The sequence below is a fragment of the Neofelis nebulosa genome, chromosome 3, assembly GCF_028018385.1.
Source record: "Neofelis nebulosa isolate mNeoNeb1 chromosome 3, mNeoNeb1.pri, whole genome shotgun sequence".
Lineage (NCBI taxonomy): Eukaryota > Metazoa > Chordata > Mammalia > Carnivora > Felidae > Neofelis > Neofelis nebulosa.
Window position 1 is genome coordinate 4,121,831 of NC_080784.1, and position 23,950 is coordinate 4,145,780.

Sequence of the window (23,950 nt, forward strand, 5' to 3'; positions counted from 1 at the left end):
GTTGTGCTGAAGTTCTACTTTTATCAAAGGCAAAGATTTCATTTTTAAATATTGATTTTGGAATATCCTGAATATAACATTCTTCTACCCTACCGCAAACAGTTCTCTTTTTTTTCAAAATTATCTTTTAAATTTATTTATTTATTTTGAAAGGTGGGGGGAGGGGCAGAGAGAGAGGGAGAGAGAGAATCCCAAGCAGGCTCCCCACTGTCAGCACAGAGTCCAATGAAGGGCTTGATCCCATGAACTGTGAGATCATGACCTGAGCCGAGATCAAGAGCCGGATGCTTAACCCACTGGGCCACCCAGGTGCCCCAAGAGTTTTCTTTTTTCAGAGGTGGTAGGTCTGCAGGTGACAATTGCCTGTGTTATTCTCCCTCGAAAAACTCGTGTTGGTCCTAGTACCAGACGTTGAAAAAATTGAAACTGATGAAATTGCCATTCTTGGCAATCTACTGAGTGACATCAAGGCCTCTTACACAAGATCTCAAAGGCTGGTCCAAGGCAATTTTGTGAATTGAAAATAATAATAATAATAATAATAATAATAATCCATAGACGTGCACTGTTTTCTCTGGCATTATTCTTTCTCCCTTAATCACTGGAGAATCTCATATAATCCCTATCTTTGTTTACTTCCAAGAAGCAGTCAAGTTAATGCATTCAGACTGAAGAATAAATGGCAACATTTACATCTTGTGGAGATTTTGCTTTATAAACCAAAATGTTAAACCCAGAGTTTGGCTTGTATACGAGAGTTTCAGACATTAGGAGTTGGTAGGAGACCTATCTTGAGAAACAAGGTGAGGTTGTAGCTACCATTCTAGAAATCACTTCACGTGGTCCTGTCGGAGAGGCCCTCCCAATCTCAGTGTGAGACCAAAATGACATGCAGTGGCATTGTCAGTAGAAAGAAAATAGGGGCGAGCCATGTGACCACATATGTAATTTAAAACTTTCTGGTGGACACATTTAAAGGGTTGAAAAAATGATGAAAATATTTTAGCATATAATGTCTTACAGTCATACACACACACATAGCAGTATATTCCTGTTGCCTTGAAACCTGCCGTATTTTATACCCACAGTTCATCTCCACTGACACCAGCCATGGTTGGCCAGTGGCTCCTGCATCTGGAAGGGAGCTCCGATGAAAAGAATCAACAGCACAAGGCAGTACTAGTCAAGAGCTGCATGAACAGCACAAGACAGTACTAGTCAAGAGCAGCATGACTGGTATGGAAAGGAGCGGGTTCCATAGTTCTCAGATGTGGGAGACAGCACTTTAGGACAGAGTACTCTCGGGATGTATATGAGTTGGAGATAGTAGGAAGAAAGGAGGACTTCTGCAGCAGAGAAACCATATGGTCAAGACTGGAGGAGGAGGAGAGGGAGGAGACAGAGGAGAAAAAGGTGGAGGGAGGGAAAAGAGGAGGAGGGAGGGGGAAGAGGTGGAGGGAGGAGGGAGGGGAAAGAGGAGGAGGGAGGGAGAAGAGGTGGAGGGAGGAGGAGGGGGAAGAGGTGGACGGGGGAGGAGGGGAAAGTGGTGGAAGAAGGAGGAGGAAGGGTGGAGGAGGAAAGGGCAAGGGGGAGAGGTGGAGGGAGGAGGAGGGAGAGAAGGGAGCAGAAAGAGGAGGAGGGAGGAGGAGGGAAGGGGAAGAGGAGAAGGAGGCAGAAGAGGTGGAGGGAGAAGGAGGAAGGGGGGGGAGAGGAGGGGGAGGAGTTCGTGCTGGGATTCGAGGCGGTGATGCAGAGAGAAGTTCAGGGAATCAGGATGTAGGCTCCAATGTGTACAGGGGAGGAGAGGGACAGGGTGACCCGAGCAACAGGCAGAAGTGCCCACTGGCCCAGAGGAAGGGGGCAGAAAGAGGGCAGAGAGCTCCTGTGTCAAGCACCTTCTTAGCAAGGCCCTGGAGGGACAGGGCTCCCAGCGGGGAGAGCACAGGGAGAGGGCATGAGAGCAGAGCTTTGCTGGGGTCCCTCACTTACGGGGCAGGGAAGGTGCAAACTAAGGAGGAGAGGCATAAGTAAGGAGACAGAGTTGGCGGCCCAGAAGCTGCGAGGGCAGAGCAGGGCACAGGTGGTAAAGAAGGTGCCCCAAGTGTTCTTTCAAGAGGTCGAAAGAGAGATGAGAAAGGAGAACGGAACCCCAGGAGGCTTCGGTGGCTAGGTGTTCAAATCCAGACTCTTGTCCATTTGCCTGTCACATCTCGTGACAAGTGTGACGGCAGTGTCACCCAGCGTCGCAGCAAACGTGCGATGGGATTCTGATCAGGGCTGTGTTCCACTTTTCAGCAGCGGACTTACTTCCGCACGTCTGTCATGTGCTCTGAGGGGCTTCGCCATGAACCTTGCTGAGCCTGACTTCTTCAGTGCAGTGAGCGAGTGTAGACAGGTGACTCCCGGCACAGTAACAGATGACAAGGGTGTTCTACACTGCGCACTGGGACAGGAACACCACGCCAAATCTCTGTCCTCTGAATGGATAGTCATCCTTCAAAAGAACAAAGTGCCCTACAGTCATTGAACATACTTGGGGCCACACCATGCCCATTTCTCTGACCTATGCCAGACCTGTTGTCCTCCTTCTCCAAGTCGAACCCTGTTCAGGTAGGTGTCCTTCAGCAACTTCTGAAGACCCATTTATAGGGTTCAGGTTCTTTCTAATGGCAGCCACGTTCTGGCCAACATGTACTTTTCCACCACTTTCTTCCACAAATGGCAGATGTAACTCAATGTTTTCCAAGCACTCTTGATTTTTTTTCCCTCTCAAATTGCCCTTTGAAGCTGGATACTCCCCTTTTTTCCCAGCTTCCCAAAACACATTATTGTCCCCTTCACACTTTTGCCTAATCTACAGGTATAGATATAGATATAGATATAGATATAGATATAGATATAGATATAGATATAATGTGTGTGTGTATGTGTGTGTGTATACACACACATACACACACGTCAAAAACCCTTTCTGTATATTAACCTATTTACTTATCTGTATCTATCATCTTTCTGTTAAGTGGGTCTCCTACAGCCCAATGCTAACTGAAAGCATATTTCTTACACTGTATTTCCAATAGACATAATTCCTTACCTGAAATGTATTTGTAACCCCTAGGATTTCATGCAAACATGAAGTTCACAAAAATATACGTGAAATCTGATACATATGGACTCTCTCTAAGTCTGTAACATTTATTAAATTTTCCATAGGGAGTCTGAGCCAAATATATATTGAGAGCTACTAATTAAATTATAAACTCCTGAAGGCAGAGATAGTTATTTTTATGTCCTATGCTTAAATTAGATGTATTTACAAAATTTATATTTATCATATGACAAAAAGGATTTTGTAAATGTATATTATGTTCAAGTTACCAGGTTAAATTAGATTTTATTTTATTTTTATGTTTTTTGTTAAATTAGATCTTAAAATGCTCGTTTTCATTTAGATAGCATATTTATTTAAGTGTGTCATAGCAGTTAATACAGGTTTATAGTTAACAGTGGCATTCATTAAGGTAACCTATTTTAGAAATTTGATCTCATTGTTAAAGATTACATAGAAAAGAGAAATCACTTAGAACAAAGAAGAGAATATTCTCAAAAAGAATTTGAGAAAAATGCCCATCTTTATACCTTTGTATTAAAGGTTGAATTAACAAATATAATTTGTTATGTTTTAAGTCACTCTAAAGAATAAAGCATAAAACAATGAAGATGATAGAGAGTTTGTAGAACTATATTGGATGACTTTTCAACAGTAAGAAGGTATCAGATAAATTCATAAGTAACATGCACTGGTGCCTGCCGTTCCTATTAAGTTATGAAGCAAATAGGATATAAGATGAATTATCTACTTTTGTTTTGCTAGTATTAGAGTAGATTTGCTATCTGCATTCCAACCCCTACCAAGGTAATTTCTAATACACGGAATTTTTAATTTAAGTGGGCAATTCAAATAGTTAAATTTTGAATTTCAAAATATTATGCAACAGCCATCACCTTTTAAAGCATTGAAGATTACTGGTGGTGAAGTAATTGTAAGTTAGAGCAGCAGTCCCCCTGATCTGGGGTTTTGCTTTCTCTGGTCTCAGTGACCCGCCGTGAGCCAGGTCTGGAAGCAGATGATCTTCCTTCTGACAGCATCCAGGATGATCGTAGCCTAATGCTACGTCACAATGTCAACATCCTTCACCTCGCTTCATCTCACCAACTCGGCGATTTATCTCACATCACCCCAAGAAGAAGGGTGAGTACAGGACGTTAGAGAGAGAGACCACATTCACATAGACTTTATTACAGTATATTATTATAGGGGTGCCTGGGTGGCTCACTCGGTGAAGCGCGACTTTAGCTCGGGTCATGATCTCGTAGTCAGTGGGTTCAAGCCCCACATCGGGCTCTGTGCTGACAGCTCAGAGTCTGGAGCCTGCTTCAGATTCTGTTTCTCTCTCTCTCTCTCTCTCTCTCTCTCTGTCTCTGTCTCTGTCTCTGTCTCTCTCTCTCCCTGACCCTCCCCTGCTCACACTCTGTCTCTCTCTCTCAAAAATAAACATTTAAAAATTAAAAAAAAAAACTAACTACAGTATATTACTATAATTGTTCTACTTAATTATGAGTTATTATTGCTAGTCTCCTACTGTGCCGAATTACAAGTTAAACTTTATCATAAGTTGTGTGTGTAGACAAAAAACATAGAGCATATAGGATTCAATACCGTCATGGTTTCACGCCTCTGCCGGGGTCTTGGAACACCCCCATGAGTGAGGGGGGATGCTTGTATCAGAACTCTTAGAGGCAGTTTACATTATTCTGTTCACCCTGGCTCCACATTGGAGTCATGTAGAAAGGTTTCACAAAAAGTAGCCATGTTGGTCCGCAGCCTAAATCGTGAAAATCACAATCCCTGGGTGCTTTCTAAAGGCTCTGACTGTCCCTGTTATACAGCCAAGGCTGATTACAGTGAAATTGAGGAAAGTGGGGAAACACTGGTCATCACAACAGCTTCAACCTGTAGACCGTAAGATGTCAGAGAAACCTCTAATTTCAACTTGGTTGAGGTTTTTAAATTCAGTCAATTATTTGTTGGCCAGGGATAAATATAATTTTCTGAAAAAAGGTAATAGTGAAAACGATGTTGCCTATGTATATATCTATTTCATACTGTGTTTTATTGAATTAGAAAAAATAAATGATCTACTGGGCAGTCTTACCGTAAAGGTAAGGAAAGTCTGTAAGCATAATTAGCTTATCGTGAGAAGGAACACAATTACTTAGCATTAGGAAAAAAAAAAAGCGCTTCGGTCTATATTTGTCCAACTTCTATTTTTGTTCTTTCTGTTTATCTTTATCCCCAAACCCAGCTTTATTGAGGTATCATTAAGAAATAAAAATTGTGTGTATATAAGGTGTGCAGCTCGATGTTCTGATATATGTATGCGTTGTGAAATAGCTACCCCTCATCAAACTTGTTCACGTAGCCACCACCCCATCAGCCTCCAGCTAGAACTATACACATCCAGGGTCTGAAGAGGCTGGAAGATTATATGACAAGGAAACCAGTACCCAAGGACGTTACGGGACACCAAGGTAGTGACACATTCTCCGAAGACTGTGTGTGCTTCCCAGTAAGAAGCTCACAGCCTCTGCTCTTGCTTCTGTGGCCTTGCAGGTAACAGGGCACTGGTCTGTCCGGCTCGCCTACCCTTAGGGTCACCGCTCAGGTCTAGGCTCTCCTGAGATGGTTGGGAAGGATCAGAGAGAAAGGAGTTTATGATACAAGCCACCCAACTTTTTTCCCCGTGAAGAGTTCTGACTGTGTCCTGACTGCCACAGGTAACACGCATTCATGTAGATGAGGCAAGTTGTGGTGGAGAGGCGAACAGGCACAGAGGCCTCCGGGGGACGCGGCATCCCCGCCATCTCGCTGCCCGAGACACAGAAGCACAGACCGCAGCAGTAGCTGAAGCAATCAGATCTGCGCCACATTGGAACGCGGCCTTTGTGTGGCTTCCCCATCTGAGCCCCATGGTGTTCTTCCTGCAGGGCGGCTGTGGTGAGCACTATTTTATGGATGAAAAAACAGACATCTGCAGAAGCTAGAAGACTTGGCTAAGGTCACAGTGGTCTTCAGACTCCATATGTCAGCCTCTTTCCACTAGGCCATGCTACCATTTGAATGGATAGAGGGTAGCAGATCCCTTCCACGTGCTTTTGATTTGCTCAGGAGTTCAGCTACTCATTCAACAAACATCGAGTGCATGCTATCCCTGAAGATCACTTCGTTGAGTGCTGGAGACAACAGAGAAGGTGCTTCTGCTCTTAAAAAACAAAAACAAAAACAAAACGACAAAACAACTACCTTATTATCCTCACTTATGGCAAGTGATTGTGTGACGTATATATGTGAAAACAAAAAAAAATCAAACTCAGAAATGGAGAGTAGACAACAGGAAAGTGGTTTCCAGCAGCGGGGGGCAGGGGGAATCAGGAGAGATTGGTAGGTACAACCGATCAGTCATAGGATGAATAAGGCCTCAGGATCTAACACGTACCCTGGTGACTACAGTTGATAACATTCTATTGTATACATGATATTTGCTAAGAGAGTAGAACTTACATGTTTTCATTGTAAGAAAACAAAAACAAAAACAAAGGTGAGTGTGTGAGGTGACGCGTGTGTTCGTTAGCGTGATGGGGGAGATCTTTCCATACTGTGCAAGTAGATCATGATATAGCACGCTTTGCGTATGTACAATTTTATTTGTCAATTAAACTTCAGCGTAGCTCAAAACAAAAGTCATAAGAAAAGGCTAAGTGCTGTGCAGGTACACGCAGGTGCGTGATCGGTGCTGGTGAGGGAGGCTGGGAAGGCTTCTCTGAAGAGGAAGGGAGTCAAAGACCCTGGGGGCTGCATGTGTTGGTGGGAACATAGGGCCAGGGTGGGGACCGGATGATGCGTCCCGACAAAGTGAGTGTTTTCGTAAGAGGAGTGTGCGGTGTCTGCAATGTGGGCTAAAAGAGGAGTCTGCAAAGGAAGGCTGGAGACATATCTGCGAGAGCTTTGGTGTCTGCTCTGTGTGTTGTACATGATGGGAACTACAGCGATGTTTTACACAGGGACCCAGCATGACCAGATTTGAGCCCCAGGCTTGGGAAGTATGAGGGCATTTATCACAGGGGAAGATTTACCTAGGAAGTTGTTTTCTTTAATTTTTGGAGGAAAAAAAAAAACGCAAACCAAACCAAAAGGAACCAACAAAATACCAGCCAAAGATAGTTACTAATGGATTAAAAATGAGGAAGAGTTAGTGACTTAGCTACATATACTAACATAAGTCTTCTAGAGGCTTAGTGTACATTTCTCTAGAAAGAAGGACATCCATATTTGTTTTGCTGTATATTTCTATAGAACTTAATGGTGTGTTTAGTAAATAGTTCCACATAGCTGGCTAGTCACACGTAGCTACTCTGAATATATTTTGGGAGGACGTTTTAAAATGTGTTGGGCACCTGGTATATCGCAGGCGCGATTCAAACAGCACAAGCCGCTAACTCTTCTACCTCTGGGAAGGTTTGAAGCTGGCTGTTACTCTAGAGCTTAAATCTTTAAGGAATTTCATGAGCTAACACTGAGGCATTCTGCAGAACAACCCAGGTCAGGCAGGGCGAGGACATCCAGGAGGCCATTCAGATAAATAGGCTGTGGCTTGTCAGGTAATTCGTCAGTCAGTATTTTCACAATAAATATGGACAGACGAGCTGAATCGCAGCCCTGGGTATATGTCTGGAGAAAGCTCCTATTAGTTTCAAGGTAAATTTTAAAGTAACTATAGGAAAATAGTTAGAACTCTATACCTTATGTGATATATATTCTTTGGTTAAATATATCTTGGGTTAGCGAATTGTACACAATGTCATGGTCAAGAGTTAACTTCAGATCTCCCATGGAGTGAAAAGACACAGCCCTTCCAATGGTAAAGATCATGGTGGTCAACTGTGCAAAGATGCTGGCTGGAACCTTGTGAGCCTTTAGAAACCACCACTCAGACTGTTTACCAGATGGACGGGACGCTTGGAGAAACCTCCCGGGAATTGTTGTGGTAGAGGAAGGACTTTCAGATGAGTGACTTGAAATACACTGAAGTGATGTGAGGGAAACAGTCTGCATCTGAACAAAAATAAACTCTCCCACCACAGTCTTCAATGGCTACAGCACGCATCCTCCCGCCACACGTTGCTTCCAAACCCAATGTGAATTCACATCTGCACTCGTGTTGGGGGTTGTGTTTCTGCCCTGAGACGTGGGCACTAGCATTCCGTAAGAGGCTTGAGGCTCTGGTCCCACGAGGCGGCCACTGGTAGTGCCGAAGCTAACTGCCTCATCCTGGATTACTCATGATGCCGACTGGGCACCGCTTTGCTCTTCAACCTGACCCAGATGACTAAGAGAACAAGCAGTGTGATGCGTCCGTTCTAAGCTGACTGGCTTCCTGCAGCACTAACAGAGCCGGGCGGCCCTACGGTACCATGCTGTAACTGCTTTGGGTGAGTGGTTTACAGCCGCTCGGAGGGAAGGAACCACACTCTGAGGGTCCCTTGTCCTTGTAAATGCCGACAACTTGGGTTGACAGCCTCCTGGTATGGGCAGCGTACTGTCTTAGCTTCCAAAGCATGCGTGTCCTGCGAGAGGCGGATGCGCCCATTTAGCCCATAAGCACTAAATGTAGTCTGCAAAATGGACCGATCAAACTGCCAGCAAGAGACAAAAAGCATGAAGAATGGGTCCAGTTAGGGGTTCGTTGAACTGAAAGCCAGAACGACTTCTGTCTTAACGTCACATAAGCCGAAACTGTAGAAATACGATTTACTGAGGGAATAATAACCCTCCTAAGCTTTTCTGTTCTTTATGCATAAGAACTTAACACCCACCTGCTGTTGCTATGTATTAGTCTGTTTTAAATAGCTGTGATTTACTGTGTCACATTGTCGGCTTCCCGTTTTCCAGGATGAACCACATTTTGAAGTTTAGAAAAAGAAAGGGTCTAGTTTAAGTGGTTTGATATACAACGACTAAGATTTATCATGTGTTAATATTTCCAACACAACTTTAAAATAAATCGATACATGAAAATGCATTGATTTAAATCAAAAGTCTGGAACTAACTCAAAAGTTCATTTACTCCATTAGGGCTGCCTCGAGGTGAGAACTCTATCTATTAATTTAACATCTCTGTTGAATAAAACTGCATGCTTTCCTTAAGAAATATGTTCTCTTATTTCAACTTAGTAAGATATTACCCTCAATGTTTAGTCAAAATAATTACTACTCAAATTTAAACACATTCTCTTCATTTTTCTTAGTAGACACCAAACAGCTGTTCAGAATGAATTTTTACCATTAGGGTTTTTTAAATATATTGAGAGACACACAAAATCATACCCGTTTTATTTGCTGTCTTTTACAACATAAGTGGGACGTGTCTATGAGATTGTTGCACAGCCAGCCCAAGAGCACACTGTGCAGTAGGTAAAGATTTTTGGCCAAGTGGCAGTTTGGACAAATGAGAACATTAAAACTGCATATCATCTGAGCCAGGACTACAACCCTCCAGGCCCTTTAGCTCAGGGTGCCCTCAACACGGGAGACCAGAAAGCATGATTTTCTAGCACCCTGACATGTTCTATATCTCAGGATGTGGTCAAGTAGTCACGACAAGAGAGAAGGCAGTAAGAACCACCATGATCATTTATTAATTTATAAGGAATGCCATAACACATCGAGGGGACAGAATATTAAGGTCTAGAACTGCATTCTCTACAGAAAAACTCAAATGATATGTTCAAAATGGAAATCAGGTCACATCACTTTCTCATCCAGACATTCTGAAGTCTTACTTTGTACGTGACATAAATCCAGTCTCCCCCTGTGGATGCCCCCACATGGCCCTGCAGGAATTTGCCCCAATGCATCTCTTGAGCTTTTCCACACCTCAGTGTGTTCCTGTCCCTCTGCGGTTCCTCCTCCCTCCAGGGACTGGGACTTGCTCTGTTCTGTGTCTGCTTTGCTCTTTTTGACCTACACAGTCCATTCGGATCTCAGCTCAGGAGTTGACGCGAGGAAGGCTATTTCTTGACCGAGTGATAAAGTTTCCCACTCTGCAGTTGCCACTTGGTGTTTCTTGACTGGTTGGATGGATTGTCTCATCCTGTCTACAATGGCCACTCTGTGGGAGAAGAGGCCTTTCCTTTATTGACCACTACTGTAAACAGAGGTGTTACTGGTGCACACTGGGGGTACCATGACTGTTGGTGAAATGTGTTCATTTATACTGACCCCTTCATGTGTCCCCAGGAGAAAGCTGGGATACGACCAGACCACTGTTGCCGAGCCTGGGAATCTGTCCCACCAGGCTTCGCATCACTGTCTTGTCTAGCACCCGGCTCACTGGGCTCTGAAGAAGTTTCTATGACCGTCACCACCAAACACACACATACACACACTTCTGATGGACACACTCTCTCTCAAATATACTAATTCCTTAAATTTGACTGTGGCAAAGCCTTGGACTGAAGGGCATTGGATCCCTTTAGGGATCAAATTTGTTGAGGGGCAAATTCATGTACCTCAGCAACATTGTTCCTCTTCTTTAAACATGATGACCTAGGGACAATCTTTGTTCCTGTGCTCACTGTCTTAGAATGTTCCAGTACATGGTCCTTCTTTCAGAGCTATCCCTGGGCACTACCTGCAGGCTAACAAAGGGGAACTTACCAGCAGCTTGGGTGATGAAAATGTGTGCATTGTTCTCCATTTTCCCTCTCCACAAACACTCCAGTGATCTTTCTTGTTTACCCACGGTACAGTTAAGTTTTTAAGGATAGCATAAAATCCTTCCAAGATCCAGCTATCCTCCCCAGCTTTATTTCTCATTGCTCTGTCTGACTCCCTTCACACCTCAGTATTGAACCATCAATATTTGCAGGAGGCTGAACACACCGTGACATGTCATGCTTTTCTGGGTCTGCTCGCACTTTTCTCGTAGTCAGAACCCCCTCCTCCCTCTCTCCTGGTGACCTGAACACAGTGCAGGCACCCTCTCCTCTAGGAAACCTCCTACAAACGCCCTGTGCTCCCTGCCAAGTCAGTCGAGGTACACCTTTCTAATTGTAGGGCATTTTGTGCATAATCTCACCCATGAGGTATGCAAATGGTCAGCTTATGTGTCTCCCTGACTTCTTCGCTGGAATCCAGGGGCTGAAACGTGGCTCGTCTTGTTTGGTTCTGTGTCCCTGGCACCGTGCAACCCACACTGCCGGTGTCCAATAAGGGAGCTGGAGAGAGTTTAATTCCAAATGACTTGAGGTGGCATCCCAATGAATGGTCATCGGACTTGGGTCAGTGAGGTAGTGTAAATGAAAGAGGGAGGCAGGGGAGTAAGAGACAAAGCAGTTGGGAACTGAAAATCACTCTAAGAAGTTCCAGGAAGTTTGTGAAAGTAATACAGTCCCGCAAAGCACTTACTGGGTTTTCCATGCGAAGTCTGTGAGACGGAGAGACAGGTTAACCGAGGTATTTTCCCCGGCTCGAGATTACAAACCCAAGTTTATGAGACACATGGGAGCCCATTCTGGGCACTGTGCTAGATGCCTCCAATGTATTACCTTTTTAATCTCCACTTCTGTGCCCAGGTGAGCATTGTTCTTCTCCCCATTCTTAGGACAGGAAACAGATTTCACTATATAGGAGGACTATAGGTCTAGAGGGACATCTCTCTAGTTAACCTGGAGTTTCTGAGACTCCAGACTGAGTCAGGACTGGACTGAGACCAAGGAATCCTACCTCCAATCCTGTTCTCTCTGAGCCACACAGTCAATCGCTCATGGTTGAAGGGAAGGGAGCAGGATGAACACTGTGGACAGAGTGTCTACATAGTGGCTTCCTCGTTTCTCAAGGTGTCTGTGCCAGTGGAACCTCTCTGTTAGTTGGGCCTGCCCTTAGCCATGCTGTGAAACTGTTCCTTTGCTCTATTTTTTTATTTTCCTTCCTCTGCAGAATCGTATTTCAATTTTTTAGCTTCTTTCCAACACTACCTTCTACCTTCTTATTGTCCAGTAGTTACACACACACACACACACACACACACACACACACACACACACACATTCTTCGTGAATACATTTGCTCATTCTCTTATTCGGTGCCTCATGTTCCAGATTTATGATTTCTGCCAACCCCCTCCCATCATTGCTGCACCTGTTCCCGCAGTGGTCTGCCAGTTTTCTGCTTGGAATAGATCAACCTGAGAAAATAGATAACGTTGCCACTAACTTAGAGCTGTCCCTGGGTGTTGCTTTCTTCAGTGGGATTTCTGCTTTACAAAAATAAATCACTGCTCCCCAAAGAAAGATGTTCTGATCGGAACTCGTAAATCAGGGCAGCAAGTCAATTGTGAAAATAGGGTTGGAAAGGATGACATTGAAAAGAAGGATCAGAGACTTCTATTTACATCCTGACGCTGCCTGCCATTTACAAGCTGTGTTGTGCAAGCCCTGTCACTTACTAACCCTCTTCCTTGTGTGCAGGTTGGGGCTTCTAATTTTGACGTTCAGTTGCACGATGGCATTGAGTAGGGCTTCTGTAGGTATTTTGGCCTAGCCCTGTTTGTAAAAGAATTCTAAACACCTTGTCATTTTCTTGGATAGGAATTGTTCTAACCGTTTCTAAAAACACTTTTTAAGTTCAAGTATTTTACATACACATACACACAGTAAAAATATTCTTTTAGTAATGAACACCCACGTAAACACTTAGTTTTTAGAATCCTAAATTTTCTATGTATATATTCCTGAAATATTATTTATATTATGCGAGTATATTTATGTGGGCAATACAATGCACACGCTTCTGTGCCTGGATCTTTCCATTCAACATTATGCATGTGGAGGTCATTTGTCTTTTTTTCATTTTTGTCTAGTATCCTGCTGTATGAATATATATAATTTCTTTTTTTAATTTTTTTAATGTTTATTTAGTTTTGAGAGACAGAGAGAGAGAGAGAGAAACAGAGCAAGAGCAGGGGAGGGGCAGAGAGGGAGACACAGAATCCGAAGCAGGCTCCAGGCTCTGAGCTGTCAGCACAGAGCCCCATGCGGGACTCAAACACACAAACTGCGAGATCATGACCTGAGCTGAAGAAAGACGCTTAACTGACTGAGCCATCCAGGTGCCCCTAAAGCTCTCCACTTTAACTACAAAGTAAAAATGGGGCCCCTGGGTGGTTCAGTCGGTTGAGCATCTGACTTGAGCTCAGGTTATGATCTCTTGGCCTGTGGGTTCGAGCCCTGCTGTGTGCTGACAGCTCAGAGCCTGGAGCCTGCTTTGGATTCTGTGACTCCCTCTCTCTCTGCCCCTCCCCTGCTCATGCTCTGTCTGTCTGTCTCTCTCAAAAATAAGTAAACATTAAAAAAATTTTTTTAAATACAAAGTAAAATGAATAGTTACATAGAGCTATCACCTAAAAAGAAAGCTAATTATTTGTGTCAACACATGATTTAAATCCATGGTCAGGTTTTCCCTTGATTTATGAGACAGGTGTTCTCTGTGTAAACTGGTACTTTATGACAAATACTCAAAATGATTTATCAGTTTCAGAAAGCAATGAGAGTTTCATTTTGTGAAAATTGTATTTTTATAAGTAGCCAGGTAAATATATGTAAACGTAGAGCTCAACACATATTGTTACTTAAGAGGGAAGTGGTGCCTGTGGTTCAATATCAATATATCTTTAGAAAATCCATCTCGTAGACGTCAAAAATGTCTACGAGACTGATTGTGCTAACGAGGCACTTATTTAATTATAATTAATGAGGGAGGCAACATATAATGAATGAGCTCAATTTTCAGCTGATTTAAAGAAATAATGTGTCCTACATAAATCTGTCATTCCATGAGAACCCAATATATACACAAGATATTGCAAATATATCAAGTGGCTTTTATTGCATTTTCCACTTCTTTGTTCACATTGCTATTTTAAAAGTGAACATGTTTTAGGAGTAGCAACTACAGACCAGTTTTACTTCTCAGTCAACCTCACTGCTACTTTTGGCATAATTTATTGCCTGATTGAAGAGATGAAAGCACAGACCAAAGTGTAAAATCCAGAGAATAAAGAGCATAGAGATGAAAGTTAAAGACACAAAGAGAAGAAAGAATATGTTGTGGTGGTTGTTTATTTGACCAAGAAAAGCACCAAGTTAAAAAGAAGCTATTCTTTGTTGTTAGAAGTTATAAAATTCTACTCATGCACGGTACTGCTGAACAGAGGAGAGGTTTGTCATCCAGAGATCCCACCCAAAGGCTTCATTAGCAGCTTAGAATCACAAAGAGTTTTTAGAGGTATCCTACATAAGTTGTAATCATATTTACACCGAGGAATACTGATGGAATTTGTATAGTCTTGATAGTGACCATAAATGATCAACGTGACTGCAATTATGTTTAAAAGGTCATAAGCATAGAAATGTATATTTCTAAAAAACGTTCCCCTCCTCCACCGACTAACCCAAGATTCAGACTCTGATGGAATATATACCCAGATCTTAAAACAGCCTTCAGTAAACACATTGTAAGTTTTCACTACTACTATTGTTTCTCTTGTTGCTTTTCTGGATTGCTCATCTACTATGCTTTTCTTTTTTGCAGTTGTGTTGGTAATAACCTTGGTGTCTATTATTGTTTGTGTTTTGTTGTTGTTTCCTTGGAACAAATGTCCAATACAAATTGGGGCCCCTGGAGTTCAATCTAGGCAGAGAAAAAAGGAAAGACTTAGATGCACAACCTATTTTCCTCGTGTGTCAGGAAGGTTCCCGCTGGCCCGTCGAATGAAACACCTGAATGCTCCTGACTGCAAAGTCATGCAGGGAGGGGGCCAGGAGGGTGGCTGGGGGGGGGGGGGGGGTTGGGGAGGACTTTGAGAGGAGACTCATCTCATCCTGAGCTACTGAGCCATCTCTTGCCTTCTGGGGCCCATAGGCATGTTCTAGAATCAGCAGAAAGGACTATCTGTAGCTTCCGCTTCCATTAATTAGTGATATTTCTTCCCTCTGGACCAGCAAAAATGAATGCAATACTTTCCTGCATAACATTTACCACACTCCTTAAGCCAGTGGTCCTTGCGTCCTCTCTTGAAGGTTTCTTTTCATCATCCTGGATGCTGCCCATTTGGTTGGTTTCCTTCTCAAAAGTGTAACATCTGGTACTGACCCCTATCTTCCACATATTGTCTGCTTCGATGTGGTCTTAGGCATGACTCCTCCTTTGAGATAAGGGTCTGTGTGCTAATGAGAGTAAACATTTGGCAGCTCCCTGAAATCAGTTTGTCTTGGAGTTGAACTTCAAAGTCCGCCTGGAGAGGTTTTCGAATATATTACTGTTAAGCCATGTTCATGTTCATTCCTTTTTATAGTTCTGCATCTTTTTATATTTTTGCACTATGTGCAAATTTTCTATTCATCACTCCGTGTGTGTGTGTGTATATAATTTTAACCATATGTATATTGGTTATATATAAATATATTTACATATATTAAATAATATATGTATATATGGTTAGCTAATTATATAGTTATATGGTTATATATATTTATATATAGTTGATTCATATTTATTTATTTATCAATGGCTGATATGTCTAAGCTATTACAATTTTCTGTCAACCAGAATGTTACTTAGATCTACCAATTTGGACCCTCTTCAAATTAGGTATTCTATTTTTTGCCTTTCTTCCAATCACTGGTATAGATGCCAAATTCACTGATCGGTTTAAGGAATGATACCTAGAAATTTCTTCTGTGGTTCAATGCCAATCTGTTAATCAGGATCAGGACCTTTGGAGAAGATCAATCAGTAGTTATAGAACAACCCTATTGATCAACCTACCTACCTATTGGTCAGTCAGTTTGCCTTCTGAATATTGATTTAGGATTTTTCTAAGTCAGGGCTATATAGCTCTGTGGATATGGATGGATATAGACAAAACTCAGATGGAACTTCCCAGGCAAAGGTCCCAGAGTAGGTAAACAGGGCAAAGGTCCCAGTATAGGACAAAGGTATAAGGATAGGGAATCTCAGGATGAAAACATCCAAGATGAGGTAAACAAGATGAGGTATTCAGGGCAGGTAACATCCCTCCAACTTAGTACAAGAGCAGGAAGCTGCTTTCACAAGAAGGAAGGATCCAAGGAGGTAAACAGGTAAATAGGGCTACAGACCTCTGCAGGCAAAGTTGCCCTGAGGGGAGCTAATTAGCAGAAGAAAGGTGCCTTGTTGACCCTGAGGTAGCCTGCTCTGTCTTCCTTGTCCCCTAGGCCCGTTTCCGTAAACAGAGGTGGGGCCTCATGTCTGCTGTAAACAACCTCCAGCCCAGGGCCAGGATTTTGCTTTGTAGAAACCCAAACCCCTAACCCCGCACATCTTGCCCTCAGGCCCCTGAGTTAGTGTTCACAGATTTATTGTCTCTTTGTGCAAGTCCATCACCATGTTTGTAAGCCTTCTGACCCTAATAAAAACGGAGCAAAGACCCTTACCCGGGCTCTTGTCTCCTCTCACATTTTTAATCCTGCGTCCTGCTTTCTTGCTGGACAAGAAAGGGCTCCAGACGCAGACTGTACAACATATTATATGTGTCATATGTTCATATGTTATGTATGCCCCCTGTTATGACTACAGGCATGGTATGTGGCCTTAAAAGCTAAAGGCAAATAGAGATCTCTAAAAAAGGAGATCAGCCTTGCCTGATCTCAGGAAAAGAAGCCAAGTGTAATGACTCCTATAAAACCATATATTTGCAGTCAAAGAAGATAAAGGTAAGAACTTTCTGGCAGCATCAGAAGATGATGTGAGATGGGCAAGGCTCCTGATGACGGATGAATACATTTTGGTAAAACACAATTGGCCCTGCATTTGAAGTCTGGCAATTCCTCGAAGGTCCCCTGCCCCGGGGACCCCGGTGGCAAATAAAACCAGCACTCCTCCTCCAGTATGCTCCCCAGCGCTATCTGTATTCAAGCCCCTGAAAATTACTCTTAGTTTTCTACCTCTTGTCCAAAAGGACACAATGAAGGCATTACGGATTTTAAAGTGGGTTTTAGATAGGACATGTCCAGACCATTTGTTGGAGCATTACTAAAATCTCCTGGAGTGGCTGGCATGATTTCGCTTTTCATTCTGCCTTTCATGGAAGCTGTCTGCAAACTGTCTCTCTGACCTACTAGATTCTGGAGCGTGGGGGCTTATTAGAATCTCCTCGTTTGGCGTCCTGGCTTGCATGTGGCTACTGTTTAGGGAATGTGGGCTTAACTGATGTGCTCATGGTCATGATTTGGGGGAAGCATGAGAAGTTTGCTTGGGAGGGCATCCTGCTTTCTGACAGGTTCATTTGATTGTTATTTGCAAATGCAAAATGGAATTGTTTTCAATGGATCTCCTAATAAGTTGGATCCTTTTTATGGTATCGATAAGGATTATTGACTATTAAAAACACATGGGCAAGGACACTATGTTATCCAGGTATAAACACTAGAAATTCCATACCAAGAGGAAGTTTCAAACCTACATACTGGTGACTACAGACTTTGTTTCACTCAGCTGCAAAAAAAATCTCACATTTTTCCTTTTGATGTTCACGTACATGTAAATTATTAAAGCAGGTAGCTGGGTTTAGGTACTGTGAAGATATTTTACAGCTGAAAGGGTATGATGTCACACTTGCATATTCACGTGGCCTATATGCTGTACCATTTTTAAGGAGCGGATAAAGAAAACAACAGGGCAACTGTGGATATTTTCCAGTTAGGTAAATATGAATTAAAATAAATGCTAATATATATTTATTGACTTACTGATTAAAACATAGTAATAATTCAAGGAAAACAATAAAATACATTGCATGTGGTCAAAGCAAGAAAGCTTTACTAGTAAGTTGCTAGTACCCTTTGTAGAATTTCCAAAGTCAATTGTTTACGAAAGTTCTAGAAGGTATTTTCAAGCTTATATCTCTGGTTCCTTCTCTGGCAAGGGAATCCTGAAACTTGAGGGTGAAAACACCAAAATATCTTCTGTTATTTTCTGTATATCAAATGGGGCATTCTTACCTTGAAATTGTGCATTAAATCCTTTGCGCCGATGGTTGCTGTCAGATGTAAAATGCAGTCGTAACCAGTTCTTGCTGCTTATAACGGGAGAAGGAAGGTTCATGCCAGTCAGCCTGGAAAAGAGAACCAGAAAAAAAAAAAGCTCCCTTATAAATCAACCAATAAATGTCCTCTATCAAACCCACTTAAAAAAAAAATTTAATGTTTATTCATTTTCGAGAGAGAGACAGAACATGAGCAGGGGGGGCGCAGAGAGAGAGGGAGACATAGAATCCAAAGCAGACTCCAGGCTCTGAGCTGTCAGCACAGAGCCTGAGCCGAACTCATGAACCGCGAGAACATGACCTGAGCGAAAGTTGGACACTCAACCGACTGAGCCACCCAGGAGCCCCTCAAACCCACTTTTCAAATTGACTGCTGACAGTCATGATTTTGAGCTGCTTAGGACAGAAGTCATTGATGAGCTGTGCTGACCCCTTGAAATGACTCAGGTAATGTCACGTTTGCCCGCATATCAGCGCTATATTTTACCCTTGATGACGTGAAGGCTTTCACCCATACTTGACATTTTTTATTCTTCTTTATTAATGATGGACACATGAGAAGATATTCTTTGGATCTGTTATCAGATCCTGTTTTCATCAGGACCTCAATCGTAATGACTTCTAAAAGGACAAGAAATAGGCAAACGGTAACATTCTGCCTTTCACCCTTTCAACACTTTGTGATTCTGACCTGCCCTCAGATACACTGTTTATCATGTTGATAGAATCCTGCATTTCTAGTCTCCTGTGCACAGAGTTCCAAACAGTGGCCCTTCCCCACCCACGGGAGGAAGAGCAGTGTTTAGGGGGTTGGGGACAAGCACTGTTGAAGAGATTTGAGATGAGATAAAGTTATGTTTGGGGCAAGCGGTATTTAAACACAAATCTTTCAGAATCAGACACGATCTCTGGCTAAGCTGTTGAAGCTCCCCTCCCAGTTTACACTGTATGGTTTAGTTGTCAGAAAAAAAAAAAAAAAAAAAAAGAGTAATTTACTTCCTGCTACTGAAAACCTGGCATCTCCAAGAAGTGAAAGTCTTCTCAGCTCTTCTCAGGTGTTGAAACTCCTCCCTGTCGGAGACACAGGGGTACGTTGGGTTTTGGCCAAGGGCAGAAGTATCCTTGGGTGGGGCCACCTCTGGTTCCACCTGGTACAAGTTCAGGTAGTACAGTTGCCTTATCTTTTCTGAACCTCTACTTTCCAGTGTGTAAACTGGACCTGAAAACACATCCACTGAGGGCTTGAAAGAGATGATCAAGAGATATGTGTAAATGCCCCTGATGCGCGTTTTAAATGTCACCCCGAGTTATGCATCATAGGATTATTTTGCATCTCAATTGCCAAGTACATTTGCAAAACGATGCTTATTAGTGCCGGTGATCAGCAAAGGTTTAAGCAGTCCACTTGTGGCTGGAATCTGTGCTGCCCTTCGTGGGCTGGCCTGTGCCCGCAGGGCTGCTTGGCCGGGCTGCAAGCCGTCTTCCGTGCCCAGGATTCCCTGGGCACGGGCTGGCTTCCCTCCTTTCTCCATTATCTGGAGGGAAAGCAGCATCAAATGAAATACGTAGTCAAGCTCTCTGATGTCAGGGTGTTCAACTTAAACTCTCAGGTTTAAAAACGTGCAGGATCCGTTTAAAGAGAAAAGCCAAACCTTGGCTGTAACCGATTGCAACAGTGTTTATGTCACCGTTTGAAATAATCTTCTGTGAAGGGAAATACACCACTCCGATCTGCCTATTTGCCTGGATTTATGTAGTTCTGACTGCCGAGGTCGGATACAGCTGCTTCTAGGAAGCATTGCGTTACTCTGCTACTTTGTCGGAAGGCTTTCTCCCCCACCACCTTGGTGAGCGTGTGTTAGATTCTGTTAGAAATAGGTTACCCCTTTGCCTGATACTGACAATGGCCAAAAGGTAAGTGACTTCTGGATTCAAAAACCCAGTATATCCTGCTCACCTACATTTACTCGCTGGCAGTTTTATAACTGAATTCCATGTTTACTTGTTGAGGCTTTAACAGTATTTTTCCCCCTCAGTTAGGTTCTTTTTGAGGGGTTCAGATCTCAAGAGCAGGGTGGGATTGCATTTTAGTTGTGTATCAACATTAGTAATGTGAGTAAGTAAATATGCTCTCCACCTCCCACATTTTTCAAATACCGACCCACAAAAAATGATAGTTTTGTGTTAATCAGCAAATTTCATCTCTAAAGTGAAGACATAGTTTAGGGTTTACTAGGAATGCAGTTTCTTTTTTTTTTTTTTTTAACGTTTATTTATTTTATTTTTTTGAGAGAGAGTGTGCAAGAAAAGGAGGGGCAGAGAAAGAGTGGGGGAAGAATCCCAAGCAGGCTCCACAGAGCACCAACATGGGGCTCGAACCCGGAAACCGTGAGATCATGACCTGAGCTAAAATCAGGAGTCGGATGCTTAACCGACCGATCCACTCAAGTGCCCTAGTAATGTGGTTTCTGCTGTAACCATTCGACTCTGCTGTTGTAGTGAAAAATCAGCCATAAAACGGTTATGGTTGTGTTCCAGGAACACTTCCTTTATGCAGGTTTGCATGTCATGTAATTTTTCTACTAAACAAAATGTTACTTTTTTTCTTTTTTCAAGTTTTTATTTAAACTCCAGTTAATTAACATACAGTGTAATATGAGTCTCAGGTGTACGATATACTGATTCAATACCTCCATGTGTCACCTGGTGCTCAGCACAGCAAGTGCGTCCTTAATCTCCCCACCCATCTCCCCACTGGTGACCATCGGTTTGTTCTCTAGAGTTTGTTTGTCTCCCTCTCTTTCCCCCCCTTTTGCTTGTTTTTTGTTTGTTTCTTTCTTTCTTCCTTAAATTCCACATATGAATGAAATCACCGGAATGTTTATAGCAGCATTATCTACAACAGCCCAACTATGGAAATAGCCCAAGAGTCCTCTGACTGACCAATGGGTAAAGAAAAAAAGATGTCGCATATATATTACACATCTATGTAATAAAAACTAATGAAATCTTTTTGCAGTGATGTGGATGGAGCTAAAGAGTATTGTGCTCTATAATAAGTCAGAGAAAGACAATTGTTACTCTTTTTTGACGGTTTTTCAAATACTCAACAATGTAAAAACCAGTCTTAGTTTATATGCTAGGTTTGGCCTGTAGACCATGGTTTGCTGACCCTTGCTTTGGCGAATATGAGGCAATTTGTAAAAATACTGAGCAGGTAGATAATTAGGTGACACATATCAAGGTAGTGTAACTAGTTTCTACAAATATGTAACTCCTGGACAGATGTATTTTATGTAGAATCAAGGGTGAGGACTTTGTAATAATTATATAATTCATTTTCTATGGTGAGAGGCAAGCCGTGCCAATGAGTCACACTCCAGAGTGGATCAACATGCTTGGATTTCTTGATTTGTCCATGGGAAATAAACAAATATTCATATCCTCTTTTCTTGGGGTGTCAGGTTGGTGGAGGTTCTATATAAGGCATATCCTTTGGAACTGTGACTTTTTCTGTCCTCTTCCACAGTCCTGGGCTAAATTTTTTTTAATGTTTATTTACTTTTGAGAGAGAGAGCACAGGTGTGGGGGGTGGGTTACCCAGAGAGAGAGGGAGACACAGAATCCAAAGCAGGCTCCAGGCTCCAAGCTGTCAGCACAGAACCTGATGCAGGGCTCGAACTCATAAGCCATGAGATCATGACCTGAGCCAAAGTCCGATGCTCAACAGACTGAGCCACTGAGGTGCCCCAGGCCTGGGCTAATCTTAAAGCTGTCATTTAACAGAAAGATTACATTATAAAGTCAATTGTTCCTTCATTGCAAACTAATTTAAAGGAAGTTGACTCATACACAAGCCAGTGGTTGTTATAATAGATTTACTAAGAACTTGGATGATTCAGACAAGATGTAAAGAATTGAACTGAACAGCTTGGTGGCATCAAAATGGCTCCCAAAGTTGTCCACAGCTTAATCCCCAGGCCCTGTGACTATGTCACCTTACGTGGCAAAAGGGGGCTTTGAAGATGTGATAAAGTTACAGACCTAGGGTAGATTATCCTGGATTATGGGGTAGCCCAATGTAATCAAAAATCCTTACAAATGGAAGAGGGAGACAGAGGAGGAGAGTCAGGGAGAAGAAGGAACCCAGGAAGGAGGTCAGGGGAATGCACATGAGAGTCATAGCCATGGCTGTTGACCCTGAAAAGGGAAAAAGGGGCCGCGAGCCACAGAATGTGGATGGTCCTTACATGCCTTCTTCCCTAGAGCCTGGAGGGGGAAAACATCCCCGCTGACACCCTAGTTTTATTCCAGTATAGCCTGTGTAAGATTTATAACCAGCACGGCCATAAAATAATACATCCATGTCAGTTTAAGCATTCATAGTTGTGTGAAGTTGTTATGGCAGTAATGGAAAACAAACATTTTAATACATGTGTCGTATGTTTCATTCTAAAACAGTCTGGAATGAGAGGAAATAGGGTAGAACATGTCGTCACTCTGAACCTATTAATAATCTTGGGGAACTGGCCCATTTTAAACACTTTGTATAGTTATCAGGGATTGAACATCCATCACTGTTGGCTTGTTTCTCTGAAAAGTCCTGCTCAGTGCTTAGCTGTATGTCTTTGAACTCTTCTGGATTTGGTTTTCTAATAAGTAAGTAGTTTGGGATGTAAGAGATTATGGGGCAATAGTAGGAACTTGACATGAATAGTGAGCATAAGATACAAAGCAGAAACATTTCACAGAGAAAGGATGAAATAATGGCAGGGATCAAGACACGTTTCTGTCTATTAGTTGAAAGTGTCTAACATATTCTGAATTTTTATCCTATACGCATAAAAGCAAAGGAAAATTACCTGGTGAAATCAGGAGATTCAAGTATATTTGGACTTAAAAAATAAAGGACACGTCAGGGTGATCTGCCAGGAAAGGGTCTTCCTGAGGGAATGTGAGAGGCACGTCATTTCTGGAGCATCTCAAACTAGGTCAGGAAACCCATAAAGCCTCACAGTGCGGATATTGAGCAGTCCCTTTAGACATGGCTAGAGGAACTGGTAGTTCTCACTCTTCCCCCCAAGATGGCCAAATTAGGCAATTTCATCCATTGGCAAACTCATTTCTTTCAAAGACTCAACAAGGTTTCGCTGCTGCCAACAGTAAAAATAGATGTGGGACCCGCGGGGTACTTAAAGTTAAGACGACCTTCTTTGAGCCGAAATAGAACCGGCCAGTCTGTTCCACTTTCTCCAAATAGCTTTACCATAAATTTCAGGGTTCTATTTATAATACGTTCATAACTTCCTTTCCCACTTAACCTCCCGCAGTCCACACTCTCAGGTGTAAAATGAGGGGTTTGAGTACCTCTTCTTCTCAACCATTACTGCCTTGTGTTGGTGACTCATTCATTTTACTTACGTAACTCGAAAAACATGGAGTCAATTTATTGAGATAATTTTCTGAAATGCATTCAGAAATGTGAAAGGTTTTGAAAGAGCTCTGTTTGAGCACTTGTTTGACATTAAGCCAGATTTCTTATGTCTTTAGAAAATCATCATATAAATTGCTGGGAGTTTCTCTCTAGTTAAACCTCTTTAACTGCGATGACTAAGAAGCCAGAAAGCATTAATACCATCAACAGAGACTGTGAATTACCCAGCCTCCCTAAGGAGACTCAAGAATTTCATAAACCTATTACTCCCAAGAGCTGATCGCTTGTCATCTACAGAAAGTCATCTAGAAGT

The 23,950-nt window shown here is 42.5% G+C and overlaps 1 protein-coding gene across 5 annotated transcripts in view; it reads right to left on the reverse strand.

Annotated features, from left to right (window-relative positions):
* CSMD1 (CUB and Sushi multiple domains 1) overlaps positions 1–23,950 on the reverse strand; it is a 2,016,488-nt gene that overhangs the window by 717,107 nt on the left and 1,275,431 nt on the right. For all 5 annotated transcript variants that reach the window (XM_058719853.1, XM_058719852.1, XM_058719850.1 and 2 more), the window contains one exon: positions 18,160–18,272. In XM_058719853.1, coding sequence (XP_058575836.1) covers positions 18,160–18,272 — 113 coding nt within the window. The remainder of the gene's footprint in view (positions 1–18,159; positions 18,273–23,950) is intronic.